The 19,430-nt window shown below is 43.1% G+C and overlaps 1 protein-coding gene across 1 annotated transcript in view; it reads left to right on the top strand.

Annotated features, from left to right (window-relative positions):
• CAPN3 (calpain 3) overlaps positions 1-19,430 on the top strand; it is a 421,844-nt gene that overhangs the window by 177,825 nt on the left and 224,589 nt on the right. Inside the window, exon 4 of the mRNA XM_086937210.1 lies at positions 15,251-15,369. Within this exon, the coding sequence (XP_086793336.1) occupies positions 15,251-15,369 (119 nt within the window). The remainder of the gene's footprint in view (positions 1-15,250; positions 15,370-19,430) is intronic.

Genomic DNA, 19,430 nt, shown 5'->3' with positions numbered 1-19,430 from the left:
CTTTGAAAAGGCTTTCCACTAGGCAGCCAAATGCTGTTACATTTTTAGTAACGTTAGAACTAGTTGAGCTAGAAACAATTGTTTTGTTAAACTCTGCAGACTATGCAGCCGATGGTGTATTATGTGGCGAATGCAGCAAATCCATAATTATAATAACACAGCAGCTGAACATATCATAATTTCAATGGACCTGGTTATATTCCAATTTGGAAGAACTAAAATGGTTTTGGTGATATTTACAAACCCATTTTATTGGCATTAGCTATAAAGTAAAGCAGGTTGTAAATCTGTAGGGAATGTATACCCAACCTTGCATTATAAGGGTGTTGCTAGTTATTGAGGATTTCCACGATTGTCACGAGGCCTGGGGCTACTGAAGTTCTAAGTCAAAAGAGTGCACGGTTACTTGTAAAGTTGAAGACATCTTAGTCTCTATAATCAGGACATGTTGAATTACGACTCTGAGATTGTGGAATGACAAATTGTGCTGCAAAGTTGCTTAAATTATGCAGCAAAGGAGGGGCATAATTCAAATTATGCTTATGTTATGGAATTAATGTTATGTATCAGGGTAATGCTAAATTTGTGCCATGTTTTACTGATTAAATGACTAATTACGTGACATATTCTGGGACATTATTATCTAGCTATTTCTAAATGTTAACACTCATTGAAACAAAAGGAATTACAATGCATTGGAAAGTATGTTTTTTTAAGTAAGAAACAGCCCGGGGCTCTTAAAATACTGGATACAATTAGGGGCTTGTGATTAAGGGGTGTGAATCTCAAATTTCACGACTAAAAAAAGGTAGTGGGCTGCTGCATGATCAAAGTTCGAGATGGACTGCTTCCATAAGGAACTGGGCCAGGAATGATTTGCATTAGATGGTCCTCTGTCTAGAGTGGCACGGTGGGCAAAACATGAAGGGTCGGAATGATAACCCCAGCAATTGCCACTGGTTAAATTATTTGCAAGCATTTATCCCATCACTTTCGGGTGTTTGATTGTTAGTTATATGCTTGGAAATCTGAGGCTGGGGCAGGTATCCAAGCCTACTACTGCCAATGTTTGTGCATTCTACAAAGTAGTACATTTAGGCTCATTTAAGGAGTACTTCCTTGTTCACTGGGTGCAGATCTACTATTATTTTGGTCCTCTGGGGGTGTCACACCCCAGACACCCTCCCTCCGTCGAAGCTATGCCCTTCTAAGGCTCACCCAGGCCTACCAGTTCTCCCTGCTAACGCATGTCTCTGGTCACGTAGGCAGGGCTCCATGTTTCCAGTCCTCACATTTAACAAATTCTTTTATCAAGTGACAGAGGGACCCATCTGCTAAGTGTGAGTAGCAAATAGATGTGGACCTGCCAGCAAATTATTAGGACAAGCCATGCCAGAGCCAACTCAAGGGTCTGGCTTGGCTGAAAGAGTCTGTACTCAAGCCATGCCCTGAAAACATTTAGCATGAATGTCGTGCAACAAACATAACGTAAAAATATGATACAGTCGCTCTTTAAAATGCGAAACTGTTTATTTGTTTAACGTAAGGAAGCGTTTCACCGTAGTTCATCAGATAAGATCACAGCATATATTATAAAATGTTTTTAAACATGAACTTAGAAACATTAATGACTTTCCCCCCTAATGGCGATTCCATTAGTTAACTAACAGGCAAGGCAGTAGTTGTACATACACTAAACATGGCCTAGATTCTTACTATAGGTGGAACAAATTATAGTTTATTAAATAAAACATATTAATTGTGGGTTTCTAACACGCTAGAATCGACTCCCGAAGGAGTATCTCTGCGCCATAGACCGCTGGGGAACCCGTCCTGGCTTTCCATGTGAGATGGTCCCTACTGGGTATCTCCAAGGTGAAACCTGGCATCCCCAGCGTATGTGGGGGGCCGTTGTGGAGATTAGGCGAGCTAATGCCCAGAGTTGCTGAGTGTGATCCCTGGTTAATGTAGGCACCGAGGTGAGAATTATCAAGTCCGCTGATCCTGGTCCACGACCCTTCCGCGTCAGGAATTGAACCCTGGTCCCAGGCCGTCATCTGCTCCCGGGTCTGCCTCCTCTAACCAGTGAGCCACACCAGTCCACTTGTACAGCGCACACCCTGACCTCAAGTATTTAAATGTGCTCTCATACGTGATTAACAAAAGGAGGCTCTGTGATGTAAAATGTTTGCCTAAGACCACACAATTTGGACAAGTTGGGGAGATGGTATTGATTCCAGGTTATCTGGCTTCATATTTTGAAATGTACCCCTCAGTTGTACATCTCTCTCTTTCTCTCCAATTTTACATCAAGTGTCACTATTTTGTGTTTTACTCTTGGTTCAGAACAGGAAAAACAGACAGAGGCATAGCAGACTCATGGCCCGCAGACCCAACTACCAAACCAAGAATGCATTTATTTGGCAGATGCCTAACCTTAAACCTCCTGAGGCTACGCCTCTGGATACAATATCAAAAGTTTGTTCATGTGTAGATTAGATGATAATATTTTTAAATCATGTTCTGGAAAGATCAAAGAAATATTCAAATAGACTTGATAACAATAAAAACATTAAAGTGATCTTCACCAAACACTAGTCCCAAATTCAGGTTCTCCAGTTTCAAAGTTGGCCGTTTAGCCAGCACGCCACACATGGAAATTGTAAATATAATGCAAGGTTATTTTCATGTAATGTCACTTGGTTCCCCCTTTTTGTGGAGGAAGAAGCCATCAAGATTTGCTTTATGAGATGTGAAATTGAAAAAGTGTTTTCAAATGTTCTTCACCTTTTTCCGATTCACATAGCAACAGGAAACAAGATATAATCTCGTTATAGAAGACACATTTGTAAGAAGAGATCAGAATTTTTTTATTTTTTTGCGAATCTGTTTTATTGAATTTTGACATTAGTACAACATCGAGCATATGAAATAGCAAGCCGTGTTGGACGCCACAGTCAACATACAAGGCACAATAATATCATATAGCATTGTTACAGCTCACGTTTGGAGTTATGTACAAAGCGGTCAGGCATGTGATTGACAGATATATTTCCAGCCCGTACTAGAAGACAGGGGAGGAGTGAGGGACAGGAAAAGAAGGAGGGAAGGAAGGCAGAATGATCACATCATTGTCCACATATCGGGTGATCAAAAAGCAGTTTTTTATCCAAAACGTATCTTCACAGTTCCACCTCTTGCATGAACAAAGGCAAGTACGCATGTTCATGGGAACAGATGTAAAAGTCTGCAGGGAGATTACCATAGCTGCCCGTACGTACATCTACGTTTATTTTCTATTCATAAGCATTTCCAGATGCAGATTTCCAATATTCCTTCTTGTGAATATTATGATACACATTGACCAGGCTCTTATTCCTACGGTGTGGAAATCTATGTAGAATAGATTTGTGCCCAAGGTGAATAGAGCCCCCCTGTGCACATGCATTTCTTCTGTGGAGAAGGCCCTTTCTCTGCCCCTTCCCCATCTGATCTGTGGGTGATCCTTTCCTCAAGGGTGTCAGATTTCAGTTTGTGAATTATCCTTAAAGGGAGGAGGTCACATACTTTATAGGGCTTTGTTGAAGGGGGGGGGGGTGAGGGGGCAGCCGGCTCTCATAACCCTCCAGTAGCTCACTCATTGAACAAAATTAAATCCGGATCCCCGACAGACCCTGCCTCCTCTCATATTCTTGCTACAATTGCACCAGCTTTGATTGCCGATCTCACGAAAATCCTCAATCTCTTACTATCCCACTCCTCTGTCCTCGCTCAATGGAAACAGGCCATCATAAGACCCATCCTTAAAAAATCCTCGGCTGACCCCAAACTACTCTCCAACTACGGCCCTATCTCCCTCCTACCTATATCCGGAAAAATTATGGAATCCCTAATCACCAAGCAACTATGTAAACACCTAGAGGACAACCAGCTGCTTGACCCATCCCAGTCAGGTTTCAGGGCTCACCACGGCACTGAAACGGCTTTGCTAGGGATTGTGGATAACATCAGGCTGACACTCGACGCAGGCCAATCTGCCATCCTGATCCTGCTTAATCTGTCTGCAGCCTTCGACACCATCTCCCACAGCATTCTCCTAGAGCTTCTGCTGGAGATGGGTGTCGAAGGCCCAGCCCTACTCTGGATCAAAATCTACCTAACTGAACAGCGCTCAAAGGTGCAAATCGGCTATTTCACCTCAAACAGCCAAGATAACGACAAGGAGGTACCCCAGGGATCAATTTTGAATCCCACACTGTTTAATCTATATGTATCCCCCCTTGCACGAGTAATAAGGGCGCACAGCTTTGATACCGTGTCCTACGCTGACGACACACAGATACTGATCACCCTAGGCCCAGACCCTGATGATACCAAACTGAGATTCCAAAAATGCATGATCTCAATCAAGGACTGGATGACTAATAACTTCTTGATGCTCAATGCTGGTAAAACAGAGATTGTGCTTTTTGGAAATGCCCACAAACATTGGACTGACGAATGGTGCTCGCCATTACTAGGGCCCTGTCCCCCTCCCAAGTCCGCGGTCCGAAACCTGGGTGTGACAATTGACAACAAGCTGGCCATGGCCAGCCATGTCAACAAGATAGTGCACACAAGCTTCGGGCTGATGCGCAACATCAGGAAAAATTTTACATGGATCCCCCTTTCCTCGCGCATACCCCTAGTCCAAGGCCTTATCATTAGCCGGTTGGATTATGGTAATTCACTATTTGCTTCCATCAATGAGAGCCTCCTGGCTAAACTCCAGGTTCAACAGAATACCGCAGCCAGGCTGGTCCTTGATCTTCCCCCCCGGACCCCATCTTTGCCCAATCTTAGAACTCTTCACTGGCTCCCCATTAGAAAGCCTAGTCCACAAAACCATCAATGGACAAGATCCCAAATACCTAGAGAAGAAGCTTGTCAACCATTGTCCGGTCAGAACGCTTCAGTCCGCCAACAAGTCTCTCCTAACCGTTCCCAAAGTTCGCACTGTCAGGAATGGTGATAGATACTTCTCTAAATTAGCTCCCGAGGCCTGGAATGCCCTTCCCCTAAACATCAGGACCGAACCCAACCACATGAGATTCCGAAGACTCATAAAAACTTGGCTCTTCTAGCTATTTGACTTCCGGTAACCCCTTTTTAGCATCTGTAAGCGCTCTGAGACCTACGGGTGATTTATGCGCTATGTAAACACAATTACAAATTACATTGGGAGGAGGACTTGGGGATTCCTATACCTGACTCATTTTGGTGGAAGGTATTCAAATTTAGTTCTAATGTGTCAAGAAATGCTTGTGTCTAACTCATTCAATTCTTTTATGTTCATCTGGCCTTTTTGGTTCCTTTGCACATACACGCAATGTTCCCGGTAGCAACCTTGAAGTGTGCCGTCAAGTATGCTGATTTTCTTCACATAAACTGGACTTGCCCACTGTTACTGCCATACTGGACGACAGTCCTTCAGGTGGTTTGAGGGGCCATGGATAGAGACATTCCCCTGAGTCTTCAACTATACTTGATAGGTCTCCATGAACAAACTGCAGCTAGGAAGGGGGAACATCCATTACAACGCAATTATTATAACGCAGTACCACTGATAGGTTTTTATATCTGGCTTTGATCGTTGCTCGCAGGCATCTGACCATGAGTTGGAAGTCGGTCTGGGGCTCCTATGTATACCGCTGCTGGCTAGAGTTGGCAAAATGGCCAGACTGCGAAAGGGAGGCAATATACAGGGAGGAGGCTCGGAAGGCAAGGAAGGTACCGATTTTACCTGCATGGGATACCATCTTGTTAGCATGTACGCAAATTGATTTTGGGGTCACAGCTACAGGGAGGCCGGGCATCCAGACCCCCGAGAATCTCCTCACAAAAGTCACAGCAGCAAGCAACGCCCCACAAGAAAATGGCAGCATCAGGGCCTGGATAGCCCCAATCCAACTCATCTCCACGTCCTGACAGGGAAGGGGCTATCCGCAATATGCTTGTGTCCAGGAGCTCCTCAGGCAGTAAAATGGGGGCCTGCGAGTTCCTGGACCCCACCCAGCAAAATCAGTGAAGAGGCACCAGCCACGTAAAGGTCACTGCTGTGGGCGCCGGTTAGTTCCAGTGGGGCCTCTGTAAGCTGGGCGGACGCTGCAAGGTTGATACTGTTCTAGGGCCGAGCGGAGGTAAACACTGTGCGCTGACCTGAACAGTGTCTAAAGGACACCTTGGTCCTGCAGCCTCGGTCAATTCTATGCGCTACCGTGATCCCAGATACGTCTGCTAGATGAGGCTTAATGGTGAGATAACAAAGCCGTCAACAGAGGAGCAAGAGAGATTAAAAAAATATTACTCTGTCAAGCTTAGTGAACCTGAGGGTGAGTTAGATAATAGAAAGATTGAGATTTTTTTTTTTTTTTTTTTTAAAGATTGAGACTTTTGAGGTGAAATTGGATATTGACAACCTATACTCTGGAAAGTCTCCTCGCCAGAGTAGATTTTACGGACAGTTTTTCATACGATTGTTGATGTGCTGGCTCCAAATTTTTCTGCATTATACAATCGGATTGATGAAGAATTTTGGAGTGCAGCTTTCCTCTGGCATGGAAGATGCAGTAGAGATGGAGCCATGAGTACTACCGTGACCAGCAGCTGTTTCTGTCATATTTAGCACCGGAACTGGTAATCTGGAGAATAACAAAGACATTGTTTTGGACACTGTGTAGTGTACAGCAGCGAAAATCTGTCTGAGATGTCTCAGATAATCACCGGTTGGTGTGGAGTGTTACTGATTCACTTCCTGGTATTACTTTTGCACTCAAGGGCGAACTGCTCAAAACATTAGTATTTGTGCAGAGTGAAGATCATGTCTGGCAACCTGATTATCAGACAAACTTTCCCCTTACCAGCACAATCCAAATAAGAGACAAGGACTCCTAACTCTTTGCAGGTGGCATTGATTTCTAAACAAGGAAAAGATTGATGAGTAGGCAAAGTTTAGATCGATCTAGCTACCCAATGGGGATATAAATGTATTGGCAATAATAGATCCACTGTACCTAGAAGATTTCATTAGTACCCTCTTTTTACGCTTTTGCAGACTGATTTTATTAAACTGTGTGGTTGTAAATATGCAATGTACTATAATGACAGGCAAACTTTTCTCATACATCTGCTGTCACATTTAGTGAGGAAAAAAACATAATTTATTAGGGTGAACTGGGATTTTCAAAATTGTAAACATTGTCTATTTAGTTTTAATGAAGAACATTTTACGCTACCATGTATGTATGGAAAATCATTACATTGTAATGTAGTTAAGGCAGCGCTGTCAATGGTCATTTTTATTCTTTAACCTAACCATTGACATATTATGAGTAGATATAAACTAGGAAACAGGGAATCTATTATGGCAGTATGCAGCATAGAACATTTTCTTACGCAGACGTTATGAACAAAGAATGCAGGGGAACCATTCTTTCAAATCCAAAGTAGATTTGCACAAACCCCCTGTGGTAGGGTGAAATGGGCACCTCCTCCATCTTCTCAGAATTGCTTTTAAAAAAACATTTTCAAGTCTCTAAGCTTCAGTGGCAGAATAATAGATTAAGGGCCTGGTTAAGGTCTTGGCTTATGGATATCCCGTCTGCCGAAACATAAATCCCATAGGAAATAATGGGATTTATATTTCCGCGGAAGGGGTACCCGTCAGCGTTGCAACGGAGTAACCTGTCTGCCGAGATCTCAATCAGACCCTAAGCTATTTGGACCTGCGCTTCTCTGGAAATGTGAATCATATTTTTTCAGATTATATTAGAGTTATAGTTGAGGTGTTGACATCAAAAGGTAAAATCATTTACATGTATCACTATGTCAGTACATTGGAACCATAAAAGTTGTAGATCTGCATCAGTTGCTTTATTTCACCTGCAATTGATTTTTTTGCTCAGAAGGCATGAGAACAAAAGCAACCAGGGGCCTTCCTTTGAAGGAGGTTAGTAAGGAATGATTCAGATTTCCTAACTTCAGAACCTGATCAAAACTCTTTTAATTGCATTAACCACATTACTAGATTAAAAACCATTAAAAAAGTAACTCAGAATAACAGATTGTAGAAGAGAATTGGTAAAACCAACAGATCTACTTCCTCGGTCATCAATGAATAAACATGTTGCTGTAGTTTGATGTCTCTACTACGACAAGGCGATGAATTTAAAAGGCTGCTTGTAAAAGCTGACCAGCAGATATACCGTCAATGCTGAGGCCTTCTTGTGGGGGTAGCTAACAGGTCACACTTAAAAGCAAGAGTCAGTTCTGGGTTTTTTGGTTTTCACTCTTTTGAAACTTTAGTAGGCGTAGTCAGACCCAAACTGAGTAGGTACCAAGTGGCTGTTCACTGAATGAGCTAGCATGATTACCGATACAGTTCGGAAACTGATGATCATGTCTGATAAGATATGTAGTAGCTGGTTTCAGAATTGATATGACCTATTCACAGTATCTACTGGGAAAATGTGCGCTAATCACTTTTTACGAACAATTGGACCTGAATCTTTGTTATCCTGTTCAGTGGGTGCTTTTCAGAGTATATAAATGGTCTTCTCTGAGAATGCCCAAGTAGCAGCACTTGACGTCACCAGCTGCTGTGCTTGTGCATAAATACTGGCACCCCCTGTCACCTGTCCCAGAGCTGTAAAGCGCCGATTGATTTCTGGCAGGAGATGTTTCCCGGATCAAGATGACTCGCACTTCTTAGGCCGTGGTTACCGCAGTCTTGAATTACATGCCAGGGTCTCTAAATATAGCCTTTTCACGTGACCAATATATTCATACAGAGCTATCATTCGAAATGCAGAAATCAAAGCAAAAACCAGCTATGGATGCTTGACTGCCAGGTCTGTTGGTATTGGACCCATGTGTACAACTTATGTTCTCAAGACAGAAAACTTTGCAAAAGTTTGATGAAATATGGTCCACATTTCTTGTATATAGTACTTGGAAGTAAAACCATGTGATAGGTTGTGTAGTATTTCCACCATGACCACTGTATCTTGTGCATTTCTATTAGTGAGTTTTATAGGGTAATTCTTTTATCTCTCTTAACTTTATGATCTTTTGTTGTGTGTACAAGAAACATTGAAATAAAATAATATTAATGTATGTATCTATTCTGTTGGTCTGTGTATCTTAATCGCGTTTCTGGGTATCGTGTATTTATTATGCCTGTGCCTTGATCAGCACAGCCTGCATAATGTTAGTAAAATATAACATTCTTTACATGACCTTAGTTCAGTACCAGACTAGAACTTTTCATTAAAGAGACCTGTGTGTATAAAGTAACCTCGATTATTACCGGAGCAGCCCATTATAACCATGGCTTTTAGCAAGGAGCACTGAATGTAGACTCTTCTGTCTTCTTCTTTAGTTGATGTTTACTAGGAAAATAGAAAACCAGGAAAATGGAAAGAAGCGGGAGGTGGGAGTAATGAAGACGCTACAGAAGCAATAATAATTTGGAATACCAAGATTATTAGACCGTCTACGAAATACATGACTTTTAGACCATTATTTTATGGATGTGTGCTTTAAAATACACTTTTAGCTCTGTGTTTCTGAAATTTTCTCGAAAAGGGTCGGAGGTTTTGGAAGTACAACCTCCATCACACTGGGGAGAATCTGTCCCACTCAAAATATTTTGAACCATTTTAATATCATTCGAGTGCCCTTCAGGGGTGAATGCAAAACGTTTATCCTTTTAGCCAATTAATGATAAAATTGTGCTGCAAAATGCATAATTTGCTGCTGTTATTTAAAATTGTATGGGCCAGGCATGATCTCCATCCGTGGCGCAGAGTAGAGTGGCATGGCGTAGAGTGGTGTGGTGTAAAGTAGAGGGGCAAAGCGTTGGTTGTAGTGGAATAGAGTGGGGTGGCGTAGAGTGTCATGAAGTGGAGTTGTCTAGAGTGGCAGAGGGTGTAGAAAGTGTAAAGTAATTTAGAGTAGAGTGTCATGGAGTGGAGTTGTCGAGAGTGGGAGAGGGTGTAGCGGTGTAGAGTAATTTAGAGTAGAGTGTCATGGAGTGGCGCAGAGTGCCAAAGAGTGGCACTGTGTGAAGTGGAGTGGGGTAGAGTGCATACAGTAGTGTGCCATAGATTATAGTGTAGTGGCAAAGAGTATATTGGCATAGTGTGAAGTGGCATAGAGTAGAGTGGAGTGGCACAGTGTGATGTAGAGTTGCATGGCATAAATTAGCATAGAGTGATGTGGAGTGGAGGAGACTGACTTGGAGTGGAGTAGCAAAGAGTAAAGTGGAGTAGCATAGAGTGGTGTGGAGTAGAGTGGCGTGGTATAGAATATAGTGGCTTAGATTAGAGTGGAGTAGCGTAGAGTGATAAAGAATATGGTGGAAAATAGTATGTTGAAGTAGAGTGGTGTAAAGTAGTGTGGCGTAGAGTGCCAAAGAGTGACACTTTGTAGAGTGGAGTAAAGTGACGTGGAGTGGCATAGAATAGATTGGTGTAGAGTGGCATAGAGTGGGGTGGGGTGGTGTGGCATAGAGTAGAGTAGCATAGAGTGGCGTGGTGTAGAGTACCGTAGAGTGGTATTGTGTGGAGTGGAATGTAGTAGAGTGGCTTGGAGTGGAGTAGGGTGGAGTGGCATAGAGTGAAGTGGTATAGAGTAGACTGGAGTAGAGTGGAGTGGCATGGCTTAGGATGGGTTAGAGTGAAGTGGCATGGAGTAGCATAGAGTAGAGTGGCATGGAGTGGAGTAGCATCACATAGAGTAGAGTGGCATAGAATGAAGTGGTGTGGTGTAAAGTAGAGTCGCATATAGTGGGATAGAGTGGAGTAGAGTGGCGTGGAGTAGAATGGCGTGGAGTAGAGTACCGTAGTGTGGCATTGTGTGGAGTAGAGTGACATAAAGTAGAGTGGCGTAGGGTGGAGTGGAGTGGTGTAAAGTGGCATTAATAAATCAATCAATCTTTTGTTGAGCGCAGGAAATCACCAGTGAGGGACTCAAGGCGCCTTGGCTGTTTTCTGCTTTGTGGAGGTGATTACTCAAACAGCCAGGTCTTAAGGTCTCATCTGAATTGCTGGAGGGATTGTACGGTCCTGTTGCAGGGGGAGGTTGTTCCAGCCTTTGGCTGCCAGGTACCAGAAGGCATAGAGTAGAAGGATGTAGATTGGAGCGCCATAGATTGGAGCGGCATAGATTGAAGCGGCATAGACTGGAGCGGCATAGAGTGAAGTGGCGTAGAATGGAGTGGCATAGAGTGGAGTGGCATAGACTGGTGTAGAGTGGATTGGCAAGGAGTGGCATAGAGTTATGTAGAATAGCATAGAGCATTATGCCCTAGAGTGGCATAAAGTAGAGAGGCGTAGATTAGCACAGCTGTGGGTTTAAAAAACTGAAGCGTCCATAGAGACAGCAGATAGGGTGAAAGCAACATAAATAGGAAGTCATACTCCCGTGTTACAGGTAGAAAAATACATTGTGTATCCAGGAATAATACTGAAACACACATAAAATTTGAAAAAATAGTATATTGCAAAAAGATGAGGAAGAACAAAGATGAGGGGGAACACATGTCGTTGGTCCAAGCTCCAGGGAGGAGCCAACACAAGAAAAAATTAAGGGAAGCCTATGGGAGCTAAGCAAATGAAAGATTGGCAATGAGAGTGACAGCAAAAACAAGTAATGGTATGCTGTGGGCAAATTAAAAGCCCACTGAATTATAAGGAATACAGGTCTCGGCACAGCTCATTCGCAGTGTAGGAGAGACCCAAAATGTTCTGTGCAAATAGGCCCTGTCCTCCTTGAGGCTAGGTATGTGCTCCATCTAATCCCTGCAAAAGAATGTGCAGAACAGAAAAAGTATGTTAAAGGTAAACTATGGTCCTAAATATGCAAATGCATTCTTATAGGTGTTCTCCCACATTTAGAGTACATTTCTTATTTTTTGGTATTCACAAAGGTATGTAGGATTACAGCTCGGAAACGGAAACTCTGTACTCCTGTAAAATGTATGAATTCTCATGTACGACTGTGAAAGCATTTCTGTGAATCTCAGATTTCAGTTTACAACAATGCAAAGGGATTTCTTCTTGCATAAATGTGCATAATGTGCATTTTGCGCATAGGAAAGTGTCTCGTATGAGTGCACCTGTACTTTTTTTTTTTACACAAATATTTTGTTTGTTTGTTTTTCTTCCTTTGCATCTTAAATATTGCAAGAAGCAAAGTAACAACATCCATAACAATAAGCTATTTCGTATGAGGTACATTTCAGAAGGACCATGAAGTAGTCACACCAATAAGAACTATTAAGTGAGAACATTTATTTCAACATTTTTGCAACCCTAACATTTGGTCTTATCTACGTATACATGGGACTTTCACCATGTGTTTAGCTTGCATGTGGAATTTACGTATGCATCCCCTGGTGGCATAAGTCACATGTTCGGCGGCCATATAGAGGTCCATGCCCTTCCTCCACACTTTCATCGTGAAAGTCTAAGCCACCCTCCTCCACCCCGCCACGTCTCTCTTAGCAACAACCAAGCCTAGTGTCACAACTGCTAGCTGAGCCCTGTTTATATCAACTTCGTTAGGTATATCCAGTAGGCTAAGTTTGAGCTCCAAAGGTATAGGTGCCCCTATTATCTTCTCCAATTCTTCCACGATTTTCTTCCTATACCGTTGGATTTTGATGATGCCCCATATTGTATGACAGAAATCGCCCTTCACTATTTTGCAATTGAGACAGAACTGCGAATCAGCCCTTCCCATCTTTTGTAGTTTGTCTCTATCGTAATAGATGCTGTGCAGGATTGTGTACTGGACCAGTCGTAGCCTTGTTTTGATGGACACTTCTCTAGGGTGCATCAGTGCAGCTTCCCAGTCTACGTCTTCCAAGCCTCCCATATCCCCATCCCATTTCTCACGTAGTTTTCCAAGGCCATCTTGTAAGTTATTGTTTTGTTTTTTATATGGCGGACATCGCTTTTCCTACCAGTTCCTCCTGCAATAATCTCCCTTCGAGAGGGGCATATTCAGGGAGCCTGAGCATTGTATTCCTTCTGAGCGCAGTGCATGTCATAGTTGCATGAATTGAAAGAATTGGGATTTGTGCAGCCCATATTCCATACTTAGTACTGGCCAGCAGTTTAATATCTCCTTGTGCGATTACGTCTCCAGGTAGGGAAATACCCAGCCGATCAAACGTCCCAAACCCTTTTAGCTTTCCCAGCTCATGGAACGACCTTCCCACCCTTAAGGGCGTGATTCTTGTGCCCTGTTTTGTCCAGCCCATAATTTGTGTTGCTCTATCCCATGCCTCTAGGGTGACCTGTGTTGCTGGCAATAATGTATCCCGCCACTTGCCTTCATATAGACAGTGTAGTTGTTAATTGGGCCCAATCAAATCTCTATCAAGTCTGTAAGTGGGGTGGTCCCATGGGCTGTGGATCCACTCTTTAATGGGGATGAGGTGTGTCGACCAATAGTATGCCTCGATGTCTGTTAATGCTATGTCGCCATTATATGAATTATGCTGCAGCATTTTTAATGCAATTCTTGGGTATCCTCTCTGCCATAGAAGGGCCCGAATGTCCCCCTCTATTTCAGTAAATACCATCCGCCGGATGCTATATGCTTTGGAGGGCGTATAACAATTGTGCTAACGTTATCATTTTAACTAGAGCTGCCCTACCCATCAGGGGCTATACTTAGTTCGCGGGGTAGGGCAGTTCCGATGTCGTCTCATCAGAGCCATATATCGTTGATTTATGCCACTTGATCTTATACCCTGAATATCTTCCATATTCCTTTATGATATCAAACTGGGTGGGGACAGAGATTTACCGTTCTGTAACATAAAGGAGTACATCATCCGCTTAAAGGGAGATCTTCTCTACCCATTCATCGGTGGGAGTTATTCGGAAACCCCATATTTGTGGATTGCAATGGACAGCTTATGCCAGTGACTTGCGGGTAAGCGCAAAGAGAGTGGGCATCCATCCCTGCCTAATTCCCCAACCAATATGGAATATCTGCGAGGTCACCCCATTCCATTGGCCATTGGTGCAGCGTAATCAGTGCAACCCAGTTGAGTGCACCTGTACTTTTGAGCCCTTCTTTGCATATCTACTCTATGAGTAGGTCATAGGAAATTACACACTACCCAGAACACAGTCTCCTCAAATACTGTGATTGGGCATTTAGGAAATGGAAGCTCTCTCACGACCCAAACGTCAGCCTTCCTGTAATAAGGTCCTCTCCAAGCCGAAATAAATGACTGCCCTGAGTGACTTTTGAGCCAGTCTCTTTGTAGTGCCTGTTAAAAGCTGTCGACTCTGAGTGCATCTAATTTCGAATTTCAAAAGTGTAAATTCAGCTGACCAGAAGCCCCTTCAGTGAACATTTGATTGAAAAAGTTATTAAATACAGTAGTACTGGAATAATAAAGAAATAATTGAACAGCAGTACACACCAACATGGTTCCTTATAGGATTTCGGGTTGTATACATAAAAAGTAAGTTGAAAGGCCAGATTTTTTCTTGGGATCCCGTCACTGGTGTTGCCAAATAGCAAGCCTGCCCGGTCTTGATTCCACCTCTTGCCTCTTTCTTCCACCATCCTCCACTTCTTATCACTACATGTGCAGGTTCCTTTTCAATCCCTGGTTTCTTCCTTTGTCACAGTTTTCTGACATTTTCTCTTCTCCTTTCTTATTCTCTCATGTGCTCTGTATCAAAGTCTGATGGAAAAAATAAATCCCGGCCCCTAAAATGAGTGCCGGTGTCCACCACCTGCAACGCACCAGCATTGAGTGAAGTTGAGTTGTTCTGTTTGGTACTTACTCTGAACCTTTTATAGAAACTGGGGAGGCTGCCATGCAGATGGTTTCCTGTTGAAGAGCAGAAGGGGCCTTCATCAGTGGGAAAAATCCTGTGGGCGACAAGCCTCAACACCACTGGACTTTAATAATGCATGGCATCTACAACTTGAGAACAGATGTGCACCTCCACAAAGTAGACAAACATCACCCATTCATTTCATGAGGTTCATCATGCTTCCCTGAAACATGTTACCTAGATCTTAATGAAGGTCCTGAGTAATTTAATGCACTTTGGCCATAAATATAGAACAATGCTGGCACAGTGGGATTGTGCTGGGTATGTGTGCCCTTTCACTTGTGTTTGACACTCTCATCTGGTGGCTGTGCTTTAACACTTACCTGTCTATTTGTTTACAGGTGACTGCTGGTTCCTAGCTGCCATTGCTTGTCTGACTCTCCATGAAAGGTTGCTCTACCGCGTCATACCTTATGAGCAGAACTTCACAGATAACTATGCTGGGATCTTTCACTTTCAGGTACAACCCAAATGAGTGGGACTGGTGGTTGAGGGGGTTTTGTGGCAGGGGTGAGGGGGGTTGTGTGTGTGCATGTTAGGGAGAGAGGGTATTGAGGTTTGTATGGTGTTAACCCAATAAAAGAACATGGTGTTACTGGTCTGCTCTATGAGTAAAATGTAGTCCCCAGATCATATTGCTTAGTCCTCAGAATGATAGCCTACTCAGTGATGACTTAGTCAATCTTCACACCACCACCTTCTTCCTAACTATTACCAATCAATAAGGAGATCCTCAATGGGTATCTGTGGTATTCTTGTGAGAACAAGGAAAAGTGGACTTGACTGGTCTACCAAGAGCTTGGCTGAAAAGGAGGGCAAACTCTCTGACATTTGTGAAACTAATAACTGAAAATGTGATTTGTCAATGACAAGAAGATATAGGGGCTGATTCACAAAAGTATTTTAGAATGGGAAGTAGTGCTACAGGACTACTCTTTTACTTGGTAATAAAGACCTTTGTGAATTAGCCCAAAACATCCGACTCCCTAATGGCAACTCGCACAAAGAGGGCACAGTCTTTTCTATTTCTACTTTTTTATATATGAAGATTTTAAGGATATTGGGGCAATTCCGAAATGGCAGTCAGTGTATGTAAAACAGTAGTCTATTGGAATACTATTTTACCCACTCTTACGTGCATTTTTGAATCAGCCCAAATGTTTTGCTCTTTCATTCAAACAGCAGATGGGTAACCTGTGGTGCCCTACATTGTGACAACGAATGACCCAGTTAGTCACAAAGACATTTTAGATTTTCCTTCTCTTTTGGAAGCTATGTTTTTGTATAAAATTGTAATTCTAATTATTGGCTAATTATGAATGTTTTTTTGCAACCTAAGAGACAGCAGGCTAGAGATGCTTGAATATTTTAAGTTTTGAAGTCTGTGTAGTTCTCTTTCTTTATACGTTCAAGGTGGGGTACATAGAGCCTTGCATTTCCTTCTTTCTCCCAGCCATTTTTACTTTTTAGTCTTCTCCTATCAAGGCGATCTACGGCTTCTCTCCAATTGAGCTTGTTTACATATGACAATTCTCCGGGCACTTGTCAATCTGGAATTCTGCAATTTTCTTCCAGAAATCCTTTTACTTGGGTTTTTCAACTGCAACCAAATATTTTTTTTAATCCTCTCTTCCATGAGGTTGTGCTCTTCTATTCACCTTACATAAGCCAAACATTGTCCATACAAGGTGATGCAATCTGGACATAAGTCTACTGCTTGAGTAGGACCAACACTGAAATCTACTGGGTTGCATAGTTTCAGTAAGACCAGCGAGAAGATAACTGAATTCTGTTGAAAGAGAATTGTTTGACTCTTGCACAGCATACATTTCTGGTCCTGAAATCAGTTGAACTTGGTTACTGAAACAGGTGTGCTTAGATAGATCTTCTCTGGAGTGAAAGTTTAAAGTATTAATTGGTAAACGGCCACGCCCAGCAGGGCCTATGATCCAAAAGCAGTCTTAAATTTATATAGCAAGATTTTACTCTCAATTTCGAAGTAGAATTCAAAATAAATACTCACCGTACTTCATAGAATAAGGTTTCTTTAAATGGAGAAAGAAGGTTGCTATTTGAATATTGCTTAAGTATTTCCACATTCTCAATTCTTTGTGCTCATCAATTGGTGTGTTGCATCTTTCCTACCGATCTTCTTAAGCAATAGTTCTAAACATTTTTTTATTGTTTACATTTGCTGATGCCGCACTCATAAGTATATGTATTCTACTATATTTTTCTTTCTTATAACTACTTTATTTTAAAATCGTATAGTTAGGATTATTTCAGTTGATACTTTCAATGGTTTAGGTGACATGAGTTGGTCAATGTTGTCCTTACAGTAGTTATTTTCATTTGGATTTTCAATCTTTATTTACAAGGGAAATAATGATCTATTCATCTTCATTCAATTAAACAGTTAAAACAGTTCAGTGTTCACTGAAGTAATGCCCTAACATCGTATCTCACTTTCATTAATGCTGTCTAGAGGGAATTACCGTGCTAGGTGGTGCTGACTGTGAAAGCTGCGGGACACCTGAAATGTTTAAATACCCAGTTACCTGTTTCAAAAAGGAAGTAACCACAGACACTGGCCATAGAGGCCACAAACATTATGATGTCAGGAGGTTATGTAGTGGAAATTTAACTGCACTACTTGTTCCAACTTAAATTTTCATCATGGATGTGACCAATGCCCCCACTGAGAGGTCAGTGAAATGATGCCTATAGAATATGAGGAGTGTCACAACTGGGTCTCATGTCTGATACCATAGTACATGGCATTTAAGCCACCAAAAATTTCCATTATAGGATTTCAAATTCCAGATTTCCTCATGTGTGTAGAGAATATCGAAACATATTCTGTAACAAGGTAAACTAAAGTGATCTGAGCTAAAAAGACTGGGTTGAAGGAAACCGTGGCAAAAATGCTATTCAGGGTAAGGGCACCTGGCACCTATGTGCCACAGACACCATGTGTGAGTCACAGTGATAGAGTGAGAACAGTCAATGACAGCACTGAGTGGAAACCAGAGATTCTGGTTTTGGCAGTTCTTGAAGGTTGAGGTTGGCACCCGCTTATGTTCTCTCTATGTTGGGTGCATCGTGTTGATATCATGACACCTGCAGCATTGACAGCATACATTCATTGTGTGTGTGTTGTGCATCAGCATGCAAGGGGGTAGAGGGCTATTATTGCGTTGTCTAATGTGGCCAAACTACAAATGCCTCACTTTAAGGAGAATCACTAATTACTTTAATCAGAGTTTGGGGCGGATTTAGAGCTTTCGGAGGTCTTTCAGGGTCCAGTTGGACACTCACACCTTGCCACAAGACTGATCTGCCTATCAAGGGAAACATTGATACATACAGCGTGTCACATCACAATTTGCAAATAGATAACTGAGATTTTAAAGTCTTTCTGATTTTCTCAAGCAATGTAAGATTTGTAAATATGTTTTGGGCATGGATGTCAGGTAGGCTATGTTAAATGCATTTTTCTTATCACAGTGCCTGTAGGAAGGGGGAGGCTCTAGTTGGCGCAGTGCAACACTAGCAACAAGCAGGGACTCTCTCTTCCTCGTCAGGGCTGAGGGTTACCTTCCAGACAACCTCTGCTTACCCTCTAGGTAGTGTGGCTTAAGCAGTCGTAGGCTAATCTTTGGGGCACATAGGGTTAAACACTTGCAACATTACACCCTCACAACCAACCCACCACACAATGACACCAAACTGTATTCTGTAAAAATATATCTTTATATAAATTTCAAGCAGGCTTGTGAATACAGTCGTCAAACTTTCGAATAGCGGTTCCAGGTTACTTAGTTCAAGTTGCCACAGTTCTTTCTAGCAATAAGCGTTCTTTAGGGCCTTCTGGCCGGTTCAACAAAGTTCTTGGGGAGCGGGCGGCGTCCAGGGGAGCTGTCCCACGTCGCGTTGCCTACCCGGGGTCGCTGTTCGTTGCGGTTCTCAGCCGAGCAGGTCACGGGTCATCCGGGGCAGCGGTGCTCTGTGGCGGCAGGGTCCTTTCCTCGTCGCTCGCTCCGACCCTGGAGGCGGCGGCTGTGTGGTGGCGGCAAGTGGCAGTACGGTCCTCAAGTGCAGGACGTACCCAGCCAAGGGCCGGTGGTAGCTGTGCACTCACAGCTGAGCTGTCGGGCAGGATACCGACCAGGAGGATTCTCACGGGGCGACGGTCCGTCTTTGCAAGTGGGTTGGCTGCTCGTGGCGCAGTCAACTCGGGAGCTCGGACCGGACAGGTCCTCCTTCACTTTGCTCTCGGGCTCCCGGTACAGTTGCGGTCACGGTGTTCGGGCCAGTGGCGGCTGGACCTCACGTTGCTCTCGCTGTTGCTTTGGGCCCCGGTCATGGTGGTCAGGTGGATGTCATTGCCTTGGAGGAGATTCCTCCGTCGGTACTGCAGCGATAAGCAGCACCCACAGTCGCTTTCTTCAGGATGTAGCGCCCACTGGTCCTGGGCGCTGGTCAGGGGGCAAGTTCACAGCAAGCCCTTGGAGATCGTTT

This window comes from Lissotriton vulgaris, chromosome 9, assembly GCF_964263255.1.
Source record: "Lissotriton vulgaris chromosome 9, aLisVul1.2, whole genome shotgun sequence".
Lineage (NCBI taxonomy): Eukaryota > Metazoa > Chordata > Amphibia > Caudata > Salamandridae > Lissotriton > Lissotriton vulgaris.
This window is presented reverse-complemented; position numbering and strand designations above follow the sequence as displayed.